Source organism: Prorops nasuta, unplaced genomic scaffold (genome assembly GCF_024137725.1).
Source record: "Prorops nasuta isolate Cenicafe-Biocafe unplaced genomic scaffold, Cenicafe_Pnas_1.2 PNAS00030, whole genome shotgun sequence".
NCBI lineage: Eukaryota > Metazoa > Arthropoda > Insecta > Hymenoptera > Bethylidae > Prorops > Prorops nasuta.
This window is the reverse complement of record NW_027116827.1, coordinates 1,450,265-1,468,585: the sequence shown is the minus strand read 5'-3', so window position 1 is coordinate 1,468,585 and position 18,321 is coordinate 1,450,265. Positions and strand designations below refer to the sequence as shown.

The window sequence follows — 18,321 nt, the reverse complement described above, 5'->3', positions numbered from 1 at the left end:
TTTTTTATATATTATATGAATAAGCTTATAAATAGACATAAATATGCTTCCTAACTTACTTTGTAATTAATGCAAGTCAAATATCAGGTCACATAGTCATTTAATATGAAACAAATTTACATAGAGTGGTATTATGTGCAAATATATCGGCCAATATTTTTATTTGGCATGAATGAACCATTTTTTTACTGATCTTCAGTTACATTTTGAGCTCCATTTAACAATATTGAACAATATGTTATACAAGCGAAATACCGGAAATGTATTATTTTGAATAATCAAAACTACAGGTTGGAAACAATTTTAGGTAATATCAAATAAATTTATCAACCGAAAATATAAATTAAAAATCTCATTTGTATAGCAAATTTTACAAAATACGTTATCGTGGTCTAGACATATTCTTTAAATGATAATAATATAAAGTATTTCGCAGGATTTTATATATTTGTAAATATTATACAATATTTTTGTATAGATATAATTTTGTAATATACATATGTGTAAAGAACTGCATATAACTGTATTTGTACGGGCGCGTACGATAGGAGTTTTGGCACAATGAGAAATATAATCACAGCTTAAATCATTGTACGTCATAATAGCAACGAGTGAAGAGTACAACTGTGTCTAGTACGTAGGATTTGCCACAAATTAAAACGATCCAGAGCATAATTGCAAGACTGTCTGTATCTCTGTAGCTCAAAGAGATATTATTTTTTTTTTCGAAATCTCTTACTATTTGTATTCAGGCAGAGCATTTTGATGCAAAAGTTCTATATCTTTAAAAGTTACAAAGATAAGCATAAACTGTTTCTTACCTGCATGCTTGGAGCGTTTTATGGTGGGTCCTATACTATATATAGATATATGGGAATTGTGTTAAAAACGTGGCTACGCGTATTGTACTTAGTAATAAACTAATTGAGAGAATACTCTACAAAATTATTTGTCAAAAAATCTTTTGGTAATTCAATAATGTTTTTGCTTTGTTTCTGGTATTCAAATATAATAAACAGCCTTATTACTACTTTCTGTAATTGCAGAAAATCAATGTTTAGAATGAAATTTTTAAAGCAATTTGAATAATAATATCTACTACTATCGAGTTTGGAAGAAAGCCCCTGATTTGTCTAAAGGGCCGTATTAATAAAAATTATAACTTGTAGAAAAAATAAGCATCTGCTTAATTTTTGAATATTTGTGGTCCTTTGTTCCAATGTAAATATTCTCATAGTTGGAAATTTCATATATTCTTAAATCTTGTAATTGGATTATTATCTATATACTATAAACGATCTAACGATAGCACGAGTATTATTTACTGTATAGAATGAAATTGCAATAAAAGCCACGTGCATAATATTCTTAGGGTAAATATAATATTTGTAAATATGATTGAAGCATGGCACAGAACTTTCATTCGATTTCTTTTTTCATATAGAGACTTGTTAGACTTATCTTATATCTAATAAGATTAACTATTTTAATCTTATGATTTGAAAGTTTTAATTTCATAAAAAATACCGATGACACGAGACTCTTTCCTAAATGATAAAAATTTATAGCTTAATCGCTCAGGCTTAATGAGATAAATTTATCTAAATAATTTGTATAATGCAAGAAGATTGAATATAGATGTTTAATTGTATCTATTTGGATATTGAATGACCAATCCAAATAGAATTAATGAGAAAATAAGGAACTAACTGATTGTCGTTTCTTTGAAATATTTATCGCTATAAATCCGAAAAAAAATGTTTGTTAAAAATAAAACATATAGAGTAAATTACACTAATTATGAAATAGCAAGGCGGTGGGACTTGTTTGGCTTATATTTTATCGTACTAAAGCAGGAAAAGATATTATTTCTAAGAGTACTTTGACTTGGAAATTCCGTCTAATCTATAAGCCGAATTAATAAAGAATGCGTTAATGTTTGTTCGCGTGATTTGCATTGTACTAATTAATTTTGATTTCTGTTCAGCTCATTATTCTCCAATTTGGTAGAGCTTCCGCAATCAGGGTAGAAAAGTATGATGTAACATTGTAGACTACAGTTTCACCAGCAGCTAAAATAGCACCAAACGAACCATAAGTACCATAATCTATAATACTATGATTGCACATAGAGAGGATCGCCAGGTCATTCCCAGGACCTTTACCGTTAATGTCCGATACAAAGCTAACCCTGTGCCTTTTGCTGCGTAAGTTGTACTTGCACCAAATTATGTTGTCGCTCGTTACTACGAAAACAACGTTCTTATACTTGCCAACAAAATAGTCCATCGCTGTTAAGTAGTAGCTGATCGGAGCTGGTCGCACTTTCAGCTTTTGCCACAGGTAATCTACGTAATCCGTTCTTCGGACGTGAATACTTACGTATGTCGGTTTTAATAAATTAAACTGCTCAGCTACGCTTCTCAGCACAGTTTCGGCATGCGCTTTTAACTTTGGCTTAAATGTGAATTCCCTTCGCACGTCATCCAGCCACATAAGAATCAGCGACCACGAGGCGGTATGTCTAAAATTCAACGAGACACGAGGATTATCTTCGATGAACAGTAAAATTTTCTCCTGCATCGAAATAAACAAACTCGCGTGTTGTCGTTACCTGGGTATAATGATATTCTGCTCGGTGCTGTTCCATTGGCTCAGCGAGTTGACAATTTGGCCAGCGTCGAGAGTGCAGCGTCCGATGTAGCTGAGGGGAGGAATGCTCAGGTTCTCAAAATGTTCCTCCAGGGTCTTCAAAATACATCTTGGCATGAATGGTTCAAGGCCCGTTCTCCTAGCAGTGGCCCATACCGACGCGTACTCCCAGATCTGATTGCCCAGTCTGCCACCCTGAACCGCTGATACGATTCCATATTTTGGGCATGGGTTCCTCCATTCCGGTGGTATCTTGCCAGGTTTCAGGGTCGTATGGCAAAGTGCTTGTTCGTAAGTAGAGATTTTAGTCCTTCTTGCAGGAGGGCTGGAGGTGTACATGGGGAAGAAGAAGACATGGATGCCGAAGACCACTATCAGCGCGAGAACTATAGCGCTTGCAAGCACGTGCTGTTGAGCATGACTCATTATCACCGCTATTATTTTTGCGATCCAATTGCTTTTTATTATACTTTTCACCTTTCTCCTTCGCTCAATTTTCTTCTTTCACACTATCGCGTGCCTTCTCATTGCCTTTTTTCTCTTTCTCTATCTCTCTTTCTTCCACTTTCCCTCTCAGCCCTCTCCACCTCTCACTCACTGTCTCTCTTTCTCTCTCGCGTGCGATCTCGCGTTTTCCAAGTGATAATTACCACGCTAGTCCGGCATTCCGTATCTACAAGTGTCTTTTGTTCTTCCTTTCACGATGTACATCTTTTTAAAATTATAAATAATTATAATAATATAGATATAGTATACCTTAAGACTCAATTTCAAAGTTCACTTGACGTATCAATCTTTATTTTCAATTAAAGTAGGGTAAACGGTATAGTTATTAGTCAGATTTATTTGAAAAATCTGACACAAGTGCCAATATTGTAATGACTAAATATTTCGTCGAGAGATAGCAAGAATGTTTACATATTCATTAAAAAACAGTATAGGGATTCACCAGAAATTCTTTATAAAAAGGATACTGTGACTTTATAGCTGGTTCATATTGTAGACTACACAACAAAAAAGGGCACGAGTTTTATGAGTATGCTGAAAAAATAAAACTGTAAAAATTGTCATACTGGCATGACAGCAAATCCTCTCAATTGCAAGATGACACTATTTCAATTTTTCAATGCAGAATTGGTAAAATAATAAATATTACTTACAGTTTGTAAATAAGTAAATTTACTGAAATTGTCTTTAAAACGTAATAATTGTCATCTAGTGATTGAGGGGATAATTTATTCTTTTTTCTTACATAGTGAATTTTACTGTTCTGCACTGTAATAATTATCATTTCAGAATCGAAGGGATTTGGTTCTACGTAAAGCTCTAAAGATTATCTTTATATTAGAATAATGTTTAATATTTCACGGAAAATTGTGATAACTCAGGGAAAATTTGTAATTTTGACTAAACCGTTAAAACCAATTTTTTTCCACGAGTGATATGCACTTGAAGAGACTGATGAAATAGTCGAGTAAAACTTGAGAGTCTATATAGATATCCAATAACTACACCGTTAACCCTATCAATCAGGTTATAACTGACTATATTCCTCGCGTGAAATATCAAGCATTTACTATATGAGTCCAATATTCGTAATCAACACTAAACCTACTATTGAGCGCTCAAATTAACCTTTCTAAATGTAAATATATATACGTGTGTGTGTAAAAAATTTATTGATAAATTTAGTGTTAAGTCGAATGTGTCTTGTATTTAAAATGGTCATACGTTGATTAGTAATAAATTGTTGCTTAAATAAATTTTTAAAGAGATTTGGATTAAAGGCAGATGTACAATATTTATACATATGCATGTATATACACTAATTATGTTTAATAGAATCATGCATATCCTCCTTTCAGTCTACATACATCGAGGTTATATATCCTTGAAATATAATTATTCTCTATTGATTAATGTTTCGCGCCAAATAGGTGAAGTATAGTTCTTTAATATGTTCCAGCTTCATTCAACTATTATACGCCTTAATGAACATCGAAACGGTCTTAAATGTGGGATCATTAGAGTGTTGGAAAAGGTGAGAACGTGCCAGAAACTTTCAGGGATCATTCTAGTAACACTTGTTTGAACAAAGGAGCAAGGGGAAAAGGAAGGTGTTGAGCGTTCACGACAAAGCGCGACGTTAACGCGTGAATGGAATACGGGACTAGTGATGAAAGAAAAAAATTCAAGAGGCAATTAACTTACTCGACCTGGGGGGGATCCTCTTCTTTTTGTGAAATATGCAATCTACCGCGTTCTAAGCCAAAGCTTTGTATTGAATATTTGTACATGGTTCTTCTATCCATACCAAATTATCAGTGCGTGCCTCGTGGCTGCGTTCTGACGCTTTGCAGAGAGTTCCTTTCTATTGCGATCAGCTGCTTTTGACAGGGTCCGATAATTCTATGGCCCTCCATTGGCTTTTCTTATGGCTTCAATCCCTTCAAAATAAGTATAGCTTCTCAACTGACGATCAAGGCAGCACTATCGTATTTGATACATATTGGCTTATCATAACGAAATTTCAAGGAACCTATCGTGACGAATGACGTCAAATGATAGGGTATATCCGTCAGACCCAGACGAGCCGTATGGATTTTTTAGCTACTCCCCGGTCAGATCAGAACTACGCCGGCTTTGACTACTAGCTGCAGTGACTGTTCGAAGCTTGCAGCGCTTCTCGATCCACCAACTTCGAGACTGAAATATCCGTGGTTGGTATTAGCGTCTGCGCAGATAATTTTCCGTCGCAGCTTTAGCTACCCTCTGTTGACAAATCTACCCCTAGATAACAACGCGAACTCTGTGTTAACGATAGTATTTTATCGATTCGAAAATTGGTAATCAAACGCGAATGAAAACTAATGTAATAAAAATTGTGTAGATAATAAATACAATACGACGTGATGTAAAATGGACCTGCATATGTTGTAGGTCTTTCTGATTCTATTTATGTGTCATTCAGACTATAGCTGTGGATTTTTTAATCTTTCGTCAATGTTGTTTATTTTATCATTCGTAAATAATATTATCTGTAGTTTTTAAACATAGTATTAGTATGAAAAAATATTTGCCGAACAAAAAGACTCTGACAATATAGGGAAAACTTTATTTGTCGACTATTCTTTGTGCATTTTTGGTTCGATCTCAATATATACATTGAAATTTCCCTTAAGCAAGTAGACGTTGCGGAAAAATTGGGAGAAGAAAGTCAATCGCAGCGTTCCCTGTTCATCTTTTCGTTCGATCGTCTTGTCAAACGATAAGACAGTGAATTTCGAAGAGCTCAATGTGTATAGAGTCTTGCGCGGTTGCATCCAATCAGTTGCAACGGGGTAGAAACATGCACTACCGGAAATACGAGCAACATACAGGGTGTTTCATATTCTCTTAGTTTCCGTCGCTCTGTCACTCTTTAATAATTTCCGTTTTCGTTATTACCTTTCTTTTGATTAACTATCACTTACAGTTCATACTAAGTCAAGCTCCAACTTTTTTCAAAAAGTTTTTACTCGTTGTTACAACGGTTGTATAGTTGCTTATAATTTCTAGAATATAGCACCCTATCAGCAATAGTACTAAGCAAAAATTGCAACATTGTTTCTCATCCTATAAAAACAGTGCGGGTCAGTGATATTGAATTGCCGGACACCCTGTAGAATGCGTGTGTGGTGGTATGCGTGTGCACAAGGGTAGGGGAAAGGAGGGGAGGGAGGGATATGCCTTCAGGATGAAACCACCAAAGGTAGAGAATAACGATTGAAATAGCATGTACGAATTTCGTGGTATTGACAGGTCGTCTTTTATAGATAGGTGCGCCCTTCTTTCGCAAAACCCTTTACCATCGACAAGCCTCCCTTGCTGTGCTTAAAAATCCCAAGCTTCTTCATCCCCCTCGATCTCTCTTGCCATCTGCAACGACGCATCGGCCAGCTTTTTGCTCACCCGTAGCTTGCTTACCAAAATATTCCATTCTCACCCCTACGTGATAACTGGCGAATTCAAAGAGCGCGAAACGCATTAGTGAATTTGCATAAAGGGAACGTTTTGAATTGATTTTACGTGGTCACGTGTCTGCTGAGAAAACTCCTGCCGGATTACAAAAAATTCAACGCTTTTTTATTCGATGTAAATATTAATCTACATTTTCTGCATATAATCAAATTTGGTTATAGAAATGTATAATATTCATGCGTCACACGCGAAATGTCTGCCTTTAATCTCTAATTTTCAGCCTGGCTCACGCGTTTGTAAACAAATCGACCTACAAAGTACGAAAACGAAACGAAAACCAGTCAATATTTTGTCTCGGTTATTATTTCACTTTTTTCAAATTGGAATCGAAGTTTTGTCTATTTTAGTATCTTTTTTATTATGTATTGTCACGACAATCTGCATTATTTTGCATACTTGATCCCTTTTCGAAAAAATAACTTTATTTTTACTATATATATAAATAGTAACAATAAGTTAATGTCGCGTATAAACCTTTCAGATGTCGTTCGATTTGTACCTGTCTATCAATTTATAAGTTAATTAAATCTGTCAAATTGAGTACGCGTAATTTTTAAACGCATTGCGTTGAGAAATATTTAATTATTTATTTGAATATTTAAGAATTAAATTAAATCAATAATTTAAGTCGAAGGCAAGAAAGAATATGGAGCGTGATAGATGGAATTGAAGCGTAGATATGAAGGAAATGAAGCGAACAGAAAGGTGTATAAATAGTGTAGTATATACTGTACTAGTGTAGGTAAAAAAGATTTTAATGTAGGCAGTTTTGGCTTGCAGAGCTTTTGTGTTGTGCAGCAGCGCCTAGTTAACCCGGTGTTGCATAGAAAGTTTGCGCTTAAATTGCATTTCGCTAGCTGGGAATCGAGCTAAACGAAGTTTGATCGAGAATCCTGAGCTAACGGTTCAGCCTGCGCAGATCGAATAGCGTTTTCCGTATTATCCCTGTGACTTTAAGCAATATACTCTTTATATACGTACGATATGTTCTTTCAATCTAACATATTTTTATAATGTATTTGTAATTTTAAAAATTGGCTCTAATAATATAGTACAGTATTATACAAACACAAACCAGGTATAAATGATGTTGTATAGCAACAATAGCGGTAAACCTTTGGCTACCGTCGCTTTCTATCAGAAGTGTGTCATACTATATGGAACAGCAAAACATCTTGAATTGTCGGAACCATTCGAAGCTCTCGATAGTTCGAACACATAGAAGATACATGTAAAAGATTTGTCCGTGCAAAATCTGCTACGTGTTCTGTATCCTGACCAGTCCAACTAATTTTCGTTCCGTATTTTGATATTTTCTTTCAATCCATTTTTCATTGTAAAATTAATATTAATAATAAAAGAGTGTAATGTATAAAGGTATATCTATATATGCTTATCCTAAAAGTGCATCAAGATACTACATAGGTACTCGTTACACGTAAATTAATTCTATCTTTCTCTTAATAAGCTTAATTCAAAGATCTAATTGAAGTTTTTAACGAGATTTCGCAAATCTTATTTAATCTGATATGCAAAATGCAGCGATTGAATTATAAAGCTGTTCTCTCTCTCTCTCTTTCTTTCCCTCTCTAACTGAGAAGTAGTTGTATTGAAAATATAGCGAGATGATCTTGGCGTAAATCAAACTGCAAGTTGTTAACTGGTAAATCAACTTATTATCTGGCGTACTAGTATAATAATATTAGAGTGTGTCCCGCAGCCAGGAAAGTTGACGAAACAGGGAGGTCGTGCGCTGGTTGGTCCTCCCTATGACGAGGTAGGTATGGAGAGGGGAGGGTTGTATACTATATGGACGTGTATTTAGGTACAGCTTCGGTTTACTAACGAAATTGCAGTGGGTGGTGACAACGAGGGTACTACGTACAGTGTATCTCAGCAAGCTCAGGGATTTGGTTTACACGAGGGAAGTGGGCAGGAGGAGTAGGGAAAACCGGTATCCTACGGAAATTCGATGCTAATGAAGGAAATTGCGTAGATGCCAAACCAGTACTTCCCCTATCTCCTCGCACTCTAGTGGCACACGCTTCCCTTTTCCAACGAGCGCCTATTTCTCTTTTGCTCCTTGCCTCTTTAACCATTTATCTCTCTCTCTCTCTCTCTCTCTCTCTTACACGCACGCATATATACACACACACACACACTAACGAACAAACACACTCACCTTCCATCTCATTCTTACTCGACTCTACATCTGATATTTTCCTCTTTACTATGTACTTCCAATTCCCCAACAATTAAAAACTATTTGCAACCCAGTTGTATTCTCGTATAATTATCACCAAGAGTTTCAATTTACTGCTGTAAATTTAATTAACTACTTTTTCAGATTATAAAATGTTATTGGAATTAATACTAATTACTTATTAAAAATATCAGTTATATATTAGCAATATGATATAATTAAGCTGATTTACTTTGAAAAATTTGTCGAGAGAGATAAACATTCTGCGAAGATTTGTACAGTTAATTATTTAGGTCCTTAAGGAGCTTAAACCCTTGAGAAGTAAAGGGAAGCAATTGTACGTTATGGCATGGTACCCTCTCGTATTATCTCTCTATATTACTGGCAACTCACTAGTACTTATTTAAATGATAATTTAAATTAAAATACAGAACGTAATTACCGTTTCTATAATAAGCATAGAAGTATTTGTACAGACAAAACATTAATTTCGTGTTGGAAGATTAGAAGTTATCTGAATAACAGAAAATTTTAATTGTTTATCTTAATTGCGTATGTGAAGCTTTTAATATATCCTGGGCTTTTCGAAGGAATATTTAACCCGGTATGCACAATTTTGGAGTCATACTACCATGTACAGTCATATATTACTATAGCAATGTGGCAAAAATAGAGATTTCCCGTAAAGCAAATCAAATGCGATATTTCGTGCGAAATCGCAACCATGTGTATACATAATACGTACATTACAATTATGTAACAAACTAAGGAAAACTCGGTCAAACGGAATCGGACCGCAGAACTCACCAGTATTTCGGACATAATTTCCTATGATAATATTTCTCCAGCCGGAAATACTCGGAAATGAAAGTGTCTACTCTTGGAATATTTAAGATGCACAGCGTTGGAAAATCAACCTTACTTAGCGAACTGTTAACGACCATATGAATTTACAATGTGAACCACTGATATACCAGTCTATATTCGTGTACACGTCCGCTCACGTCTCGTACTTTTAAAAAGAAGAAACAGGAAGCGCTTTATAGATCGTATACGAAGGTAAAATGGACCAAACGAAGCCTCTATTATTGAACTAGCGTAAAAACGACAAATAAAAATATTGCTTTTTGCAATGTTCAAGCACCAAATTTCGAGAAGGAACGTATAGATCGAATAATTTGTTTTGGTCAAAGGAGCCGCAAGTTATGTTACTATAATGACAGTAGGATGTTTATTTCAATCAATCCAAATTACATTTGATTAATCGATCGTAATAGTAAACAGCGCTATTAGTAGGTCAAGCAAATATACTTAACCGAATACTGTAGATTGAACAGTCTTTGTTTACTTTGCGTGGAAGTTTCCTTGTTGGCTCTGAAGAGCCGGCTTTTGGTCATGGAAACAGGGATAATCGAAATGTCAAAGAAAAGTATGTCTTTAATATGTAACCTTTGCTATTTAATGAATATTGCGAGAGGGTGGTTATGTAAATAACTATATACTTGCTGCACATACATTTTTTCCATCTATGTATAGATTGTGATTCGCCAAAATGCACTTGGATACTTTTGTAGAATAGCATATATACAGGGTGTATCAGCACTAATGTTTTTAATTTTAACCACATATTCTTGAAAATGAACTAAGTGGAAAGATCCTATACTATAATATCGGTAAAAACATCATTGCTGAGATAAATCAAATTGAAATCGATGGATCAGGGCTTTGATTCAATGGAAAAATAATTTTACCCTCACTTTTGTTGACACTTCCCTTTAAAAAAATAAAAGAAATTTGTACTTCTCCACCGTTCCGTAATGCCGTGCATGCACACACACACACATGCACGCAATTATGCCTATTATTAATATTACTTCCTAATGTCTTACATTTCTGATCCTAGTGCTGTATGAAATTTATATTCTGTCTATTTTTAAGGGAATCCTTAAAAGCACCTATTTAGTTGAAAATTCTGAGCAATGTGATACGGCGTTATTTGTAGATTAATTTTGAAATCGTTTCATCTTTTCGGTGATGCACCCTATGAACTGCTCTATCTAATAAGGTAGTCAACAAATAAGTATTATATTAAAAAAACGATTTGAAGAAAATCTTTGTTCGCTTTTTGAGGATCTTACTGTTCTATTACATAGAGCAGATTATTGCTACGTTATTAAGAAACTAAATAATTTGAAAATAGGTTTTCACACAAGTAATGCCATAGTCTTGCCTGGAAATTGCAACCTAAAGCCGAGAGCCTGAGGGATCCCTTTAAGAATAAATATGCCTTTTTCATTTTATGAAAGGACAAGCCACAAAATTAAGAATAATCTTTTCTTTATGTTGTATTTGTCTAATACTTTTTGCATAGTGTCTGCCTAAATGGAATTATCAGAAAAACTAGCTATATAATTGTTAACCTGGTTTTATCTTAAGAAAAATATTTTTATTAGCAAAGCAAACATCTTAACGCATTGTTATGATTGGTCAATTCTATTAATTCAAGACTAATCATGACGAGTCTTAACTTTAAGCAATTCTATCGTAGTGCTAAGCTGTCTAAACATGCTTAATGCTGAATTGTTTGCTGAATTTAGAATGCTGATCGCTGATTGGTTATAAAAATGCAGATAATCAATCAGCAATCGCTATTTTAAATCCAAAGCGGCTTCAGTCTTAAGATCATTCAAACCGGAAGTATGTCTGTATGTTCATCACGCAGCTTACTCAGAAATCGTATCCGATTGGCCAGCCAAATCTCCAACCAATCAGATTCGATCGCGTCATTTCCGAATGAGCACGTTGCTTATCACCTGTCAAACAGTCCAGTTTTCGAATCTCCACGTGGTTGGTTGTCAGTGAATCGCGCGCGCCGGGCTTTTCTTCGTCGTAATTGCTGACAACCGATTAGTTATTCGCGATTAAAAATAATTAAATATACATTATTTTAATCACGTACGTGTGCAATTTCATTATTGTGATTATTTAATTATACCCCAAAAAAAAATACTTTAATCATTTAACAAGTGTTTTTTTATACCAGTGAATAAAGTAAGAGTTAATGTAATAGATATATTAATTCGTTTAACGAATAGTTTAGTACGTAATAAACTATTCGTTATTATATCAATGATTTTATTTGTTACATTAACGAAATTTATCATTGTTATAACGAAAAATTGTTCATTGATTGAGGATATTTTTCTCAAGGCGGGTTTAATTAAATTGATATAACAATGAAATGTATAGTGTGTGATTGAAATAAAAGTATTTACGCACGAAAGAATTTGTTTAAGAATCGAAAAAAACTCGTAAAGAAAGACAGCGCGCGTCGCGAGTGTTGCGACAGGTAGTGCAGTGTTTTGGTGCATGCAGCGGCCAAGGGCAATAGTCTCAAGGACTCTCATAGCCTGTAAGTAACATTATTTCTCTTTTAAAGCTAAATTAAGCTCGAAAAATCAATCAAAAAGAATTAAGTTAATAACAGAATTTTTTTTTTGTGTTACAGTGGTGGGCGACCTCACTTTGGGGTGTGAGTGCGGGAACCGAACGTCCATGTCGCGGAGTGAAATTTTTAAACCCGTTTTTCGTAGTGCAATTTTTAAACTTCCCTTTAACGAAGTAAAGTTTTTATTCTTCCGCGCGTTGCGCAGTAAAATATAAAAAATCCGCGTCGTGTCGCGTCGTACTTTTTTGAAATTAATTTATCGCGAGTGCCATCGTCATCATCGTCATCATAACTTGCAGGCTGCAGATGGATCATCGTTGGATTTTCGCCGAATGAGTGAGTCCCACGGGTAAAACTGTGGATTTTTTTATTTAACCTAAGAATGACCGAGAGAACCTACCAATAGGTTCTAATCGGTCCTTCTTCGGTTAAAACCATTTCTTCATTTATTCTTGTGTTTTCAGGCTTAGATTTCCGGTATATAGGTAGGCCCCCTAGCTTTGCGTTTTAGGTAGGCATTATAGCTTTCGGTATTAGGCAGGCTTTCATTTCAGAGGTTCTATGCTCAGGATCGAGTTACGCGCAACCAGTTTTGTTCGTTTTTGCTTTTTCCTTTTTAAATATACAAATGATTTGTTTATTAAAGTTCCATTAAAATTAGAATAAAGCGAAAACGAAGAAACATAACCTCTGCTCTGTTCAACACCATTGCAGTACTCTTCGCGAGGTGCCCCTGATTTTGTAAAAAGCAATGGATCTAGAGGAGTGAAGGTACCTCGAAAAATTTACCTTCATCTAAAAATATTAATATCTTATTAGTAATTCTTTCATATAGAAATGTTCAATTTCAGACTATTTTGATTCTGAATAATTTAAATATTCTGATAATTATTAATAAGCGTAGTTTCGTGCGTTTGTGCGTGCGTGTTCGGCTATACGGAACGGTGGAGAAAAGTACGAGCTTTTTTTGTTTTTTGAAGGGGAATTGTCAACGAAAGTGAGAGTAAAGTAATTTTGAATCGAAGCCCTGATATATCGATTTCAATTTGATTAATCTCAGCGATGATGCTTTTACGGTATTAATGGTACATGACTTTTTGACTCAGTTTATCCTCAGGAATATGTGGTTAAAATTAAAAGCATCATTGCTGATACATCCTGTATATTGGCAATGAGTAGCAACAGTGCAAAAGCAAAAATTTTCCAAGGTGTTAAAGCAATCAAGCATTGATACTGGATAGAGGGATCGATAAATCATTTTTCAATGTAAAAAAGTAATTATTTTTTATTTAGCACATGACGGCCAGATGAATCGACGAGATTCGTGGTGACGTGGCACGATGATGGTGGAGGAGATTCTGTGACAAAAATCTCGTTAAATCGAGCGAAATCCAAGGGTGACAGAGGCAGCGAACAGCAGCAGGGGAAATATTAGAATCGCCTGTTAGCTGGTGATTAATTAACAATTTGGAATTGGTGGGGTGCGGCCCGGCGTAAAGTAGTAGGATCGAGAGGTGAGAAAGGGAGAAGCGCTCGAATCTGTGTATTGCCTTGGGCATGGATCAATCAACGCGCGGAGAGCCGTGAAACGGATTATGGAATATTTCGTGGGGTACTGGTCTGGTGAGGTGAAGTCAGGGGATGCAGTCCGTTACGGTGCTCGCCCTTTTCTCAACGATACTCGATACTTCTCATTTTAAAAGCCAATCGTCCATTTGCATCTTTATGAAACGCTTTATCCTTCCAAACGTGCCCACCTATACTCTACCTATTTCTGCTTTTTCACTTTACTCCTTTTCCCCCCTTTTCACCCCCACGCAGCATCTTCTTTTTCCCTCTCTCATATCAGTATATACCGCCTTTTAACATTTCCTTTTTTATCCCGCTCGAGGCTTGTTTTTCTACCTATTCCACCCTCACTACTTTTTTTGTTACTTTATCCTGCTTTACAAAGTAGTCATCTCTCTGACTCCCTTTCCCTCAGATTTTCTATATACGACTGAACATTTTTAATTATAAGTAAACGTAAAACACGCTTAAACATTGAAACTACAAAAACCCTACCGTCATTGTGTTAAAACGAACCTCGTGCCAAATCATTCGTTTTGATGGATAGTTAATAAGGATCAAAACCATGTTTGATCTACTTACAGCGATCGACATCTTTTTTTTCCAAACATGCTAAACAATTACATGATGTGGATGAAGAAGCTTTTCAATGTTATCATTTTTTTAAAGCGTAAAGCTTAAGGGCCTTTGTTTGTGTAGATTGTGGAGTTTCGATTTTGCTTAAAAGCGGATGAAACTGAAACTGGTGGATAGGGATTAAAAGTTTCGAGCAGTGACGCGACCTCGAGTTTTCTATTGGGTATAAGTAGAGAATTGAAAGGGGGTAGGGAGGGATGAGGGTGAGGGAACTGGTACTGGTACTGTTTACACTGTACTAGCGATGTGTGTTCGGAGGAGGTTGGGACAGGAGCAGAATAGTCGACTCTCGATTTTGCTGACGTTCATGCGTGCGCGATGGAAAAGCCGTTACCGTGCTCGGGGAGCACTGTGGGGGGATGGAGAAGACTACGGAGGATGGGGAGGGCGAGGAAGAGGGGTAACCAAGAGGTCTTTGTCAAAGAGACGTTCATCCATTGCGGGCAGAGCAGTTCAATGAGTCAGAATCTCGTCACTGTGCTGCGTACCCCGATCCTGGTCCCATACCTCGTGTCCCTTGGCTCACATCAGTCTACTCAGTAGAATGGACTAGCTCGCTATCAACCTCCCTACGCAAAAACCTACCACTCTTTCCTATCTTGCAAAAAATACTCATGAACCTTCGTAACTGAATATTTTCCACTTTAAAACCAGCGACGCTTTTTTGTACTCTTTAGATTTTTCTATTTTATAACCAACCCCCTCCCCTATATCTCTTATTTTCTGCCTCAAACAAACCTCAAATATTTTAATTAAAACATAGTATTGTTGTTAAAAAGTACGAGTTAATCAACGTTGTTTTTTCTCGAGAGAACATTAAGTTATAAAAATATGTAATATACATGAAAATCATTTTTAATAAATCAAAGTTGTATGCAATCAATTTCAGTGGGCTACAGGGATGGTATTTACTGTAGCAATATATCAAAGCACCTTCGGTTGAGAAGCGTTAGCAAAGTGCAGAAGCGCGTTCTCCACATTAAAATGTAATTTTTTATAATGAACTGCAAGCCTTAAGCTTTATCTTGAGCTATAGCATAGAGGTTTTTAGCACGCTCCAATTAAAAGTTGTGCGCTAAAAAAATCTCCAAGAAATGATTATTTAAGATCTTGGAAGGTAAAAGAGATAAGTAAGGCAGAATGGATTGCTTAATTATATTATAATAAAAATGCTAACGTCACTTTTTTGGCCTTTTGAGCCGTAGCAAATCCTTTCTACTTTCTTTCATCCACTGACAGTTTTGTCAGTTTTTTAGACAGTGGCGTAGAATTCTTATATCTTGGGAGCAGGTGTCTGATAATATGGTTTTTCGTATCGCTGAGTTTGATACTCGGTGTGAACTGAACTGGCAGGAGTATAGCACGGATGCCATTGTCAGGTGTCCATCCGTTGCAGCGAGAATTCCGATAAATTGAAATGGAATCTAAATGACGCAGTCACTTCTCGGCATTCTTGTCAGAGTCTTAAGAGTCTGCTGCTCCTATTCACGACAAAAATTACTTCTCAATTCTTTTAATTATTTCTGATTATTTGACTTAACGTTCGAATTTCGGCGAACAATGAATTTTACCTTATGTATACTCTCTCTCTCTCTCTCTCTTAAAATGTTTTTTGTTCTTTTTATGGTCATTTATGGAGCGACAAAGTATTGATTAGATTAATATCGGATGAAAATAGTGGCCAACCAATCGGTGAGATGCCGTTAAAAGAGACCTAGATGGAAAAACGCGAACCGAATTACGCAGGGTATAGAGAAAATTGTCAGGAAGGAAGCTGCAACGCGCAAACGTAAATATTTGAGGTTGGATATGCACGATAAAGTCGGATGGCCTATTACGTTTTTCCGCTTTGGTTAAAGTATCACGTAGCTACGTGACGTCAAGTATCGTATCTTCTGCTTGCTTCTCATCCTTTTTATTTTTCAGCACCATTCACTAAAAATGACTTGTTTTCTTCACACATGCATGTACCTCACTCTCTCAGTTATTAGAAAATTTGAAAGCACTTCTGTTATAATAATTGCTACTTAATTTTTAGCGTTTTTCAAAAGTATATACAATTTTTTATGATTTTATATTCCGAATTATTATAAAAGTGAGAGCAAAGCTTAACGTTCATAACACGTTATTTCCGCGTTGTTTCCAAGTATATATGTATGTGAATATACGATTCGCTGGTGATGATATTTGATTGTGATGAAAGCCAATTTTTTACCTCCCTTATTTTACCTTGATTTTTATGATTTTCAGACACACTGGAGTGTTCTAAATCACACACACGCACACACAGAGAAAAGATTGATACTGGTCGACCGATGCTCCGTTTTTACTATGAAATTCGATAGCCACTGAAGACTACTTTATCTTGAGTGCTGGAACTTTTTGACTCTTGGAGGGTGGAGCAGGTCGAGAGTGAAAGAAAAATTTTGCACAACTTTTTCTTACGTTCGTACGATATACTATCGCTGATACACAAAAAAACTTGGTGGCCTTGAAAAGTACACGTATGTATGGAAAGGATTGATGAAATCCGAGATTACTTTTCTTTACAAGGATTTATGTTGAACACGAAACATAGAAAGCAAGAACAGCGAACGCACATCGTAAATTTGCTTCATTTCATTCAGTTACTGTTATTAGTTCTCAAATGTTGAAGCTCATTAAAGTTATTGTGTAGGTTCTATTTACGATGGTCGTTTAATTACAGTTGCTGGAATTTAATAATTGTAGTAACAGCGTTAGGTAGGAAATTTACGCTTCGCTAGCAATTGGTTGTTGGTCAAGTGGTCCTAAAGCAAACTAGTTGATTAATAAGTCTAGTTGCTGGACTGACTAAGTATAAGTTCTAGACGATCTCCCGACGTTGAGGAACCAAGAAGGCAAATTGAAGGCAGCTATCATGGAGCATGCTCGATTCTCTGGCACCTTTAACTTTGCTTATTGACCCTGATAACAAATCAGTACGAATTCGACTCAATTGGATTCGATAATACCACGAGTCAAGCTCGAAAATTTTATTCACTTAAATTTATGCATAGGCTAATGAAATGAAAACAAACGCCTCCAAATTACTCCCATCAATTTTTCTTCTAAAATTCATCTCATTGATATTCCAGGAAGAGTATATAGTTTTCGGAGCGAGATATTTGACCTGAATGAAAATGAAAATTTATTTGGCTTTTCTGCTTGCAGCTGGGTATTTTTCAGAAGATTTTCGTCTAATATAAAACTTGCGTAGCTTTTGAAGTTGCTATTTTCATTCGTTTCCTTTTTGCTGGGTTATCTGGTTAGAAAAGGGCCTATACGTACCGTAGGTATATAGAGGCTTGTGCTACGAAGGAGTATAGTATCAGGAATATCAGGGAAAACTCTTCGATATAAACCGGCACTTGAAAGGTGGGATATCGCGAGATATTGCTTGGCTGGCTTCCTGATCTTTCCTCGTTTCCCCTCTTTATTTATCTATATCTATCTATGTATATCTTGCGCGCGCACTCTAGCTTTTTTTAACCTTTTCGACAAGCCTGAACACTCGTACACTTATGCTCTTACACGCTTTCCTGTCCGGGTTATGCTTGGTATGGCCGTATTTCCGAGACTTTGCGATTTACCTGTTCGTGACTGGGTTTCGAAGGTACGCCTAAGTGATTGGCCTACACCTATAGATATACTAGGCGAGAAATTTAGTACGGACTGCATACGTATTTCTGAATCGTAAGCGAAACACGGTGTCAATCGTCCAAAAAGATCTCGTATTTTTCTATCGACTACTCTTCTATCTATTTTCTCTCTC

The 18,321-nt window shown here is 35.9% G+C and overlaps 1 protein-coding gene across 1 annotated transcript; it reads right to left on the bottom strand.

Annotated features, from left to right (window-relative positions):
- Nucleotides 1-83: 83 nt before the first annotated feature.
- Nucleotides 84-10,021, bottom strand: LOC136782820 (galactoside 2-alpha-L-fucosyltransferase Sec1-like). Its single transcript, XM_066742507.1, has 4 exons — nucleotides 9,683-10,021; nucleotides 4,864-5,099; nucleotides 2,615-3,363; nucleotides 84-2,524 (listed from the first exon to the last, which is right to left on the bottom strand). Exons 3-4 carry the CDS (start codon nucleotides 3,076-3,078, stop codon nucleotides 1,984-1,986), a joined length of 1,005 nt encoding a protein of 334 aa, XP_066598604.1. The 5' UTR covers nucleotides 3,079-3,363; nucleotides 4,864-5,099; nucleotides 9,683-10,021; the 3' UTR covers nucleotides 84-1,983.
- Nucleotides 10,022-18,321: the final 8,300 nt, after the last annotated feature.

Coding starts and splice junctions, on each gene's coding strand:
- LOC136782820 (XM_066742507.1), bottom strand. CDS start 3,078: ATGAGTCATGCTCAACAGCACGTGCTTGCAAGCGCTATAGTTCTCGCG. Junction 2,525..2,614: donor CAGAATATCATTATACCCAG/GTAACGACAACA, acceptor GTTGAATTTTAG/ACATACCGCCTCGTGGTCGC.